This window comes from Athene noctua, chromosome 30 (assembly GCF_965140245.1).
Source record: "Athene noctua chromosome 30, bAthNoc1.hap1.1, whole genome shotgun sequence".
NCBI lineage: Eukaryota > Metazoa > Chordata > Aves > Strigiformes > Strigidae > Athene > Athene noctua.
Window position 1 is genome coordinate 936548 of NC_134066.1, and position 9867 is coordinate 946414.

General features: G+C 50.3%; 1 protein-coding gene across 1 annotated transcript; it reads right to left on the reverse strand.

The window, feature by feature from the left end:
• Positions 1-2732: 2732 nt before the first annotated feature.
• On the reverse strand, positions 2733-9456 carry LOC141971946 (keratin, type II cytoskeletal 4-like). The gene is made up of 9 exons (XM_074929629.1): positions 8905-9456; positions 7497-7711; positions 6292-6352; positions 5873-5968; positions 4894-5058; positions 4332-4457; positions 3685-3905; positions 3235-3263; positions 2733-3127 (listed from the first exon to the last, which is right to left on the reverse strand). The coding sequence occupies exons 1-9, from the start codon at positions 9454-9456 to the stop codon at positions 2733-2735; spliced, it is 1860 nt and encodes a 619-aa protein (XP_074785730.1).
• Positions 9457-9867: the final 411 nt, after the last annotated feature.

The window sequence follows — 9867 nt, forward strand, 5'->3', positions numbered from 1 at the left end:
ACAAACGGGTTCGGATCAGATATTAGAGTTGAATGAATATAATGGGATTAAAGGTGGGGCTGCCAACAAGAAAGAGGGAATTGTCATTTTAAGCTCCCACACTCTTCTTCCTTCAGCCCACTGTCCACAAGGTATGCAAGTGATGAAAAGGCTGGGTGAAAAATGCACAAGGCTGGTTTGTTGTGTGCGGGAGCTGAGGTTTGTGGGCTCCGTACCCAGAGGCTGGTGTGGCTTTTTGCATCTGTCAAGTCGGATCAACTCTACTAGACTCTGTCAATCTACCAAAGGGCATGTCCAGAGATGACACCAAACAGTATTTGTCATTGTAACCACCCCCCAAAACATGCTTATGGCCTTTTTTATCTCCAAAACAGCCCGATCTACATGAACAGGCAGCAGAAAATATGGGTTTTGCAATACTTGGGGCCTGAGAAGGGCAGGGATGATTAAAGGTATTCTCCCAGAAATGCAAGAGCTGCTGGGCTGCTTTGGTACCCTGGGGAGCTGGCTGGGTTTTGCTGTGCAGGTATTGTTTTGCAGGGAGGTGATCAACATAAATTATGAGCTGTTTGGGCCCTGGAAGCTTCTGGGTGTTTCTGCTTGTTATTTACATACAAATGAGATGAAGTCCGAGCAGTATGCATTGAGACAGAGAAGATGAAGATAACCATTTTGAAAAACATCCTCTTAAGGCAGATGGGTTTTGCCTTCTCAGCAAGAGCTGATCCATCTGGCTTTCACCACCACCGCCCCAGCCCAGACGGTGTTGCTAATGGATGTCATTTATTAGAAAACAATTAGTGATCTGCTCATCACACCCGATAAACCATCTTGCTTTCCCTCAGAAAAGCACCGCAGACTTGGGCTGCCTGAATCCACCACGCTGGGCAGAGCCTCTGTGCTGGGAGGGAAGCAGAGGGACACGCTCAACCAGTGGTGGGTTCATCACCATCACGCTGGCGTGGACAGACCGAGCCTGGCAGGGTGGTTGAACTCATCCTCCAGCCATGGAGAGATTGGGGCAGACAAGCCATGAGTCGGCGGGAAAGTCTAGGAAGCAGAGTGGGCCGTTGGGGAATAAATTACAACACCCGGTCCTCGGTGCACCTTTTGTGGGGTAAATTAAGCTGCCCTCACCCTGTGCTTCTCCCAGATGGGGTGAAGAGAGAGACTTCTCCAAAGGGCAGTTTGGAGAAAAGTTTTCTCAGGGGCTTTCGGCTGCTCCCAGGGGAGCAGTGGGAGGGAAGAAGCCGGCACAGCTGTCTGGTTTTCCTGCATCCAGCTGTGGTGAGTGCCACCGTGGCAAGCCCTTCCCAGGGGTGTTATAGAGTCCTTTCAGTGGGTCCCTTGGAAACTGGGGACCCTCGCAGAGAAAAGGGCGGGGGCAGCCTGATCTCACCTAAATCCCCTTCTCCTGAAATGATGGGAGAGGGGTTTCCCCTCCCTGCAAGGGATGTTGGAGGGGGGCGTCCAGGCACATCCTACAGACTCTGCTCTTTGTGTAGGTTCATGTGTTTTAGGGAAGGTGGGGCGTTTGAGGAAGAAAGGCCCCGATGCTGCGTTTTGGAACGGTAACTTTTCTCTTGCTTCCTTTTTAAAATTAGCCTCCTCTTGTGAGAGGGTTTCAGGGGTGGGGTGTGGGATTATTCACTTTTTGTTACTACCTGAGCTGGTTCTCACTGATTTCTTTAAACAAGGGCCTGGCTGCTTTTTTGTTCTGCCTCCGGAGATCCCAGACAGCGTGAGAGATCCCAAGTGAGCTGCACATCCCACGAGCAGTTAAATATCCTGGTTTACACTGTGTTTCCAGACTTCCTTGTGGCCACACTCATCGCTGGATGGAATAAAGGTATGCAAAAATCCATCAGGAAGGAGAGCAGACAAAGTCTCAGAAAAACTCTGTTAAAATTCCACTTTCTTGCAAGCTAACAGCCCCGCCCATTTGGAGATTCATGTTTGAGGAAAAATATCAATGCTTTTGTAGTATCAGGGAGGGAAATAAGACCCATGAAGCAAAGCATGAATTATGCATGTAGTTTATTGAAGGTACAGCTGAGAGTCTGGAGTAAGCGAAGGATAATCAACTCTGTTCACTTACACATTAAAAGCATTAAATCTGTCTATCTAGTACACACACAGGAAAAACAACGCATGCATTTAACTACAGAAATATAAGGTGCTCGTTGGTGTGTAATTAAAATCTGCTCTACCAAACCTGGTGTAGCGACTTGGACCAATTTACATAAGCATTACCAACCCTCTCATAAACAGGAAAAATTGGATTTTCTCGTGTCATTAAAGAAGTTAAATAATAGCTGCAGCTCCATCTCGGACAATTAAAATGTGGCTGCTCTTTCTGAAGTTGGGATGAGCAAAATTTTTCATCCTTTTGCAATAGCTGCGTTAGGGAAAGAAAATCCCTGCTGAAAAGGGGTCAAGCAGAGGAGACAGATCTAAGAGCTGAGATGACGTGTGAAGGCAGGTACGGACTCTCTGAAACGAAACTCTCACCTGGCTGAGACCGCGGGGGAAGTTTCCCCCAAGAAGAACATGCAAGAGAAGGTGGGTTTTGATCATGCAAAGAGTTTTTGGCAGAGCAACTAGCCTAGTTGTGTGGGTACGGGCGGCGCATGGTTGTGTGATCCCTACAGCTGTCAGAAGGAAGGGGAATACTGTTTTAATGCAGAAATGCTGACTATTTTAAAATACGATGTGTTGTTACCCTCCGGTCTCTACCGGGTTGTTCTGACGACGCGCACAGCTGTGCTGTACCTGTTCCCGGTGCCGCAGACCCCTGCCCCGGGAATGATGACGGCTCCCGGGCTGCACTGCTCCATGCCAGCGCACACGACGTTGCCCAGGTTGCCCACACCGGTGGTGCACTGCACCCCGTCCGCACCCGAGATGACTTCTCGCCCCATGCAGCTGACCGCGCTCCTCGCCCCAAATCCACCCCCCACCCTGGGGAGGCAATCTACACTCCGGGTGCTAAAGCCAGTGCCACTGACACCGAAGGAGGAGACCACCCCTAACCCTGCGCCAGCCCCCCCTGTCTTGACGGTGCATTTGCCTCCGATTCCAGATAGGGATCGGCACTCCCCGACGGTGCCACCGCCGCTGACCACAGCTGTGGGAGAAAAACAGGCTCTGTCATTCCCGGAGCAGCTAAAACCCAGTTTGTAAGGAAACTTGTAAAGCTTAAAAGGAAATTAAGGGAATGCTTCATTAGCTTACCTACGCTCACAGGGTTGCCGGTACATATCCTGTTAAGAAAAGAAATGTCTCAAAGATGTATTTAGGGGAATATTCCTCAAATACACAAGCAAGTGGAGGTGTGGCCCAGCCATTGCCTCCTTAGAAACCCTGCAGGTCCTTCAGCTTCTCTGTGCACCCGGGTGTGAGGTGCTGGTCAAAGCACTGCAGGGTTGCGTCCCCAAATCCCATAGACATCTTAATATCCCGTCCCCTTTTTGTACCACAAGCAGGAGATCGGACTGCAGCTTGCCTGTGACCCAGCTGCCCTGGGAGGACGAGGAGGACACAGGGGCAGTGCTCCCCTCTGCACCCATGGGGAGAGAAAAGGGACTGTGCTCCCCTCTGCACCCATGGGGAGCTGCCTCCCCCCAGGATGTCTCACTGCCTCTCTCTCTTCTGTCAGATTTTACCAGCCCGGGATGCTCCTACCTGCTCTCTTCTCCTTCCAGCAGTGTCCTGTAAGTGGCGATCTCAATGTCCAGGGCCAGCTTGACGTTCAGCAGCTCCTGGTAGTCTCTCAGCAAACATGCCATCTTGTCCTTGGCTTGCTGCAGCGCAGTCTGCAGGTCAATCAGCTTCTGCCGGGCATCTTTGAGGGCGCAGTCTCCCCGCTGCTCAGCGTCGCAGATGGCCGTCTGCAGAGCTGCGATCTGTGGATACCAATGGGCAAGCAGGTGGCCAGTGGTGATATTAAGAGGCATCTCCACACGACTGCTCATGTACCCCCTTGTTTTCTCAGCTAGGAACTGCCAGAGAGCCGAGATTTAGGCTGGACACATGTGATGGCCAAGCTATTTGGGACGAAGGGGAGGAGAATGGTTGTTTGCACCCCAATAGGAAGCATACAGCAAACACGGTTTCTGTTTCAGCCAGACCAACTGGCTTCTGCTTATTTGATAAGTGAGAAATAAATCTGCTTCTCTGTCTATCAACAGCAGATGAGAAGCTACAAATATTGGCTTCAGCTGGGGTGGGGGACTTCTTTGCAGCTTAGCAGGATGGCAGCTGGTGAAGACCCTTTGCTGGAGAAGTTGCACACCCCCGCTGCCCGTGAAGCATCCAACCCTTTGTCCTACCTGTTTCTTCACGTTATCCGACTCGCACTGCAGCTTCTGGATCATCCGGTTCAGCTCAGCTATCTCGCTCTGGTTGTTTCTCAGGTCGTCACAGAACTTGCCCCTGCTGCTGTGGAGCTCCTCCAGCTATTACACGGGAAAAGGATGATGTTAACGCACCCGGATCACCCCTTCCAGGGAAGGTGGCGACTCTGGAGCTACATGGACATCGGTGCTCTGGGGAAAGCACCCAGACATGACCTCAGCCCAGATAAGGCGACAGTCCCAAGTAGGTCCTGAGAATTTTCCCTTTAGGAAGGGGATGGTGTTCCTGATGAGTGTACACAGAGGAGACCTCTCTGAAGCAACACTGTGATCTGCTGTGCTCCATTTTTACAGAAAAGTTTCAAAACACAGTTTTAAGTTGGGGGGGGGATGGTTGGCACAACTTTCCTTATCAAACTACAGTCCAAGCACACTGTAGAGTGGCTTTAAGTTGCGTCATGGAGGACAGAAATTGTCCTCAGAGTTTTGTTGGCCAAGGGATTTCATTGCTGTCTTGGCTGGTGGGGTGAATACTCACTCTGGTTTGGTAGAACGCCTCCACTTCAGCCTTGCTCTTCTGGGCAATCTCCTCGTAGCAACACTCAACACTTTTGATGATGCCTTCCATGTCCAGGTCCCGGCTGTTGTCCATTTGCACGATGACAGAGGTGTCACACAGCTGGCAATCCAGCTGAGCTCTCTCCTGCAAGACCCATCGCATGTCAGTCCCCTTCCCACAACAACTCAAGCCAAACCTGCAGGTACCCCAGCACATGGGGGTCTGGTGAGAAGGTGGAGGTTTGGGGGAGGTTCTCCCATTAACGTCCAACTAGGACATGGGGTTCTCCAGGTGGGTGACCGGTTTCCAGCAAGAGCTGGCAGCTGGGACCTGTTTTGGTGACACAATATGGGATTGCTGCATGCAGTTCCCTAAGGAAGGGTGGGGAATCCTGGTGGAGCAACTCGTTTTGTTGCAACTCTGCGTTTCTGGCTGTGTCAGCAGTTTTCAGGGCTGTGAATCCCTCAGGGGTAAGTGCTTTGGGCCTCGTTGCCTACAGGCTGCTGGAGGTGTTTGGCTGGAAAAGGTGCAAATACAAAGTGTCCCCTGTGTGTTTTGTTAAAAAAATCCTACATTTTAGACAAAAGCGTTACTTTGACCAAAATATTTTGACTAATGTAGTCTAAAAAGTGAAGTACTAAAAATATTTGGGTTTTGAAGAGTGAGATGTTTTAGTGGTTCCCAAGGATGATTTGAATTTGAGGAACTTTTTCATGCAAAAGATCCCTCCCTTTGCAGCCAGCAATACAGGAGACAGCCAAGCACACCCTTTGTCTTCCCAAAGTGGGTGCAGTAGTGTAGTTATCAAATACATATAAAGAGGTGGAGATCTTTGGGATGCAGTTTTGGGATTTCAGAAAAGACATCTTTCCCTGGATTTAGTTTTGGTGTAAGAGCTCGGGGGGCAGCGGGTAATGCATCGTCCCCAGGGCAGCAGGCAGGAAGCTGGTGCTCTTACCTCGGCGTAGATGCACTTGAGGAACTCCAGCTGCTGCCGCAGGAGGCCCACCCTCACCTCCAGCTCCTCCTTGGTCAGGTAGAGACAGTCCACATCCTGGAGAGACACCATGTATTCAGTGAAAAGAGGTAAAGAAACAAGGACTGTGGCAAAGCCCGTGTTTGCTGTTAGATTTGGGGGAAAAATCCCTATTTTCAACCTTTAAGAGTGTCTGGGTTTGTGTTGTATGTGCTTACAACCCAATAGGGGTTCTCCAAATTCATTGGGCTGCCTCTATTTTGGGGCTACCCGGTGAGGGCTCAGGCAGTGTCACGGTGTCGGGACTCCCGATTTCTCCCCCTGGCCCCATGCCCAGGCTTGGCCCCACACGCCTGCCTCTTTCAGCTGGTCTCACTGGTGTTGTCCCTAGTGTGACTCACCTTCTTGAGGACCACAAACTCATTCTCTGCAGCCGTGCGCTTGTTGATCTCATCTTCATATCTGCAGGAGGAAAGGAGAGGGGTGGGCTGCTGAGCCCCCCAGGTGTCCCATCCCCACCACCCCAGCAGCCAGTGCAGAACACGGGATGAAAACCAGAGCCTCTCCCTATTCGCTTTGTACCTCCTTCTTTGGTTTTTGCTTTGTTTCGATGTCTTTCCTCCCCACTGGGCTTTATTCAGCAGTTTTAAATAGTCCACGCCAGCAGCATTGGCGGCTGGAGTGAGAAGGCAGTAAATCAGGCCAAACCACTAGAAAAGCAAAACCCTGTACCTCAGCTGAAGGCTTGGATTGCTGCTTCTAGCTCTGCTGCTTGGTGTGATGTTTTTCTGAAGCATCGACAACTCTGCGCTGAGTGTTTATGGGGAGACTGTGGCCAAAATGCCCCAAGGGGGGTTACGAGCTTGAGCAACCTTTGAAAGTCCCAGGTGCAAAGGAAAGCCAGTTCATAATGACCAAGTAATTGGGACCTAGAAGAACTTTCACAAGATGATTCTATGTTTCTATGAGTCTGACCTCCTTGGTGGTGGCTCAGTGAGGAAAAACATCTGAGATGCTTAATTGTAAGATCTCTGGAGCAAGGATACTCTTCTGTCCTGTTCTGTATTCCACCAACCACCAAGTGTCCTGGTTTGTGGCTTAGCAGAGCACATGGGGAGCTATTAAGGAATAATATCTGCAGCTTAGATTAAAAAAATCAACTCCCACATTCCCTCTGGGAAGAGAGAATGAACCCCAAGGGAGATGGTGTGGATAAAGTATGGGGTGGAGACAAATAGGCTGAGGGTTTTGTGGGAACGGGGACACAAGATTTGGGGGAGCCACAGGCACAGACGATGTGGGAGATTTGATATGGCAAACCACAGTGGTGTGCAGGAGCATTAGGGAGAGGAAAAGTGGTTCCCTGTCCCTCTCCCTAAGAGAACCCTGAGGTTGAGGAGCTCTCCCAGCCCATCACCAGCATCTGAGGTGAAGCAGTGGGACCCCAGTACAGGAAACCAGCTCAGTACGGGTGTGCCCTGCCCTGCTCCCTTCCCTGTGCCCCAGTTTTTGGTCCCATCCAGTGCAATTGCATTGGCTTCACGCTCAGGAACACGGCTCAGGCCAGCAAACAACCCGGTCTGCAGCTTCTCTGCCTAGCACTTACTTGCACTTGAACTCTTGAACCAGGTCCCTGAGGCACCGCTCCTCGTTTTCCAGCCTCTCTCGCTCCCCCAGCACACACTCCAGCTGCTTCCTCAGGTTGCAGATGAAGTTCTCGAAAACGGGCTCCAGGTTTCTCCTGGAAGCTGGGAGCACATACTGCTGCAGCAGCTCCCACTTGGTGGTCAGCACCTTGTTCTGCTGCTCCAGCAGCCGGACCTGGGGAAGCAAGAGATGCGAGAGTCATACAACCCCCTGTCATCCCAGGCGAAGGCACTTTGGGTTTCTCCACTTCCAAAAGGAAAAAGTAAAAATAAAATCAGAAATGTGAATGGTTAAGTGCTGATTTCTCAGCAGCCTGGGTGAGACCAGCATCTTCTCCGAGTTAAACCTGGTCCCACCCAGGACTCGTATCACAGGCTGAGCAACACTGGTGCCTTTGCTCTGTGTTGAGGCCAGTCATCTGTTTGATCAAAGCTCTGTTCAACCGAACACCACCTCTTCCCCTGCAACAACTTGCTGATGGAGGATCCACTGCCTCCCCTGATGGGCTGAGTAGAGTAATGAGTCTTTCGTGGCACTAAAAGCTCCTTCCAGGATCTCATTTGAATGTATCTGATTTAAACTCTAACCACGGATATTTATCATGCCTTTCACTTCTAGATTAAAGAGCTCTCTAGTGCTTGAGAACCTTTATGCATCATGAATAAATCATTTTTTCAAATAGGAGGAAGCAGAGTTGCTCCTCTTTCATGGGTTTGGTTTTTCCAGCTGCAGAACAACTCACAAGGAAAATCAAGATCAGACAGAGCAAAAGTTTCTCTGCTGTTTGAAAAATCATTTCCTATAACACATCTCTAAACAGCAATGCAAACCCTTAGGTTTAGCTAAGGAAACAACGATAAATTACATCTGTTTAGGAAATAACCAGATCATTTCATTCACAGAAAAGTTCACTGCATTTTAACCAAACATCCGTCTTTCTACATCTCTTAGATAAAGCACAAAAACTGTTTTAAAAACACAAAGTCCTTTGGAGTTTATACAGGTGTGACAGCAATGTCAGATTATACATTTGTAATAAAACTTCCTATTTTGCATTTTTTTACATTCCAGTGTCTCCATCCCTTCTCTCACACGTTTTGATTTACTGTATCCCTGGAGCTGCTCCTGATTTAGGTATTTAGTCGACTGGTGCCCGTTGAAAGGTAAAACACCAGTGCGGTTGCCTTGGTGCAAGGCTTAAATCCGAATAGTCTCCAAGTCAGGACCACATGGTCTACCAGAAATATTTACAATATCAGGGTGCCAGGAGAAATTGCTACCGGCGTTGTCTCTCTAGAGACAATCCGTCCGTCAGTGCCTAGAGAAATGAGACAAACAGCCTGCGCGGAGGGAAGGGGGGGTCTCACCTTGTCGATGAAGCAGGCGAACTGGTTGTTGAGGTTCTTGATCTGCTCTTTCTCATGGGTCCGCACTTGGCATTCCTCAGGGTCGACCCCCACGCAGAGGGGCTTGAGGAGCTCCGGGTGGATGCTGACGCCCCGAATCCCTTCAGATCTACCTCCGCCGAGGCCGATGCCCATGCCGCCGCCATAGCCTCCAATAGCCACGCCATCCCCGAGACCTCTGTAGCTGCCCAGGCCCCCGTAGCTTCCACAGTTACCAAACCCCACAACCGTGCCCACGCCAAAGCGGCCTCCACCGTAAGCCACACCGCAACGTCCAACGCCGGCGCCGCCATAGACCCCGCTGCGGCAGCTCCCGCCGAAGGAAATCCTTTGCCCTCTCCCCAGGTCGCAGACGCTCCGGCTGCTGAAGCCACCGATTCCACATCTCCGTCCCACCGGCTGGCAGACGGAGGCTGAGCTGCTGTTGCCCCTGCCGAGGCCGCAGACGGCGGACGCGGAGGAAAAGCCCCGTCTTCCCAGGAGAGAGCTGGAGGTGTAGCACTGTCGACTCATGGTGGCTGGGGGAGACGGGAGGTGAAGCGGTAACAGCAAGGCAGAAGAGCAAGAGAGGAGCAGGGAGTGAAAGAAGGAGATCTCCTTTAGCTCCTCTGAGGCAGAGCCCTTCTCCTTATATACATTTCAGGAGGTGCCTGAGATGCAAAAATTTAATTTATCCACTGGGTTTGGTCTGCCTGGCAGCAAGGAATGGCTTCCAACATTTTAAACCCACAGCAAACACTTCTATCTCATACAAAATAATGTGGAAATTAAAATAAACTGCTTTGCTTGCAAGCTTCAGTTTCAGGACTTATATTTTACTTAATTAATCTGCTTCCTTATTGTGTAATTATAGTTTAGCAAAATAATTCAAGGGGTTTTTATTCATGGCTTGTTTACGGTTCGGTTTCACCACAGCATTTAATT

Excerpts from the sequence above, each read along its gene's own strand:
- LOC141971946 (XM_074929629.1), bottom strand. The coding sequence starts at position 9,456 with ATGAGTCGACAGTGCTACACCTCCAGCTCTCTCCTGGGAAGACGGGGC. Across the intron at positions 3,906-4,331 it reads CGGATAACGTGAAGAAACAG|ATCGCAGCTCTGCAGACGGC; the intron begins GTAGGACAAAGG and ends TGGTATCCACAG. Across the intron at positions 3,128-3,234 it reads CGGCAACCCTGTGAGCGTAG|CTGTGGTCAGCGGCGGTGGC; the intron begins GTAAGCTAATGA and ends TTTCTCCCACAG.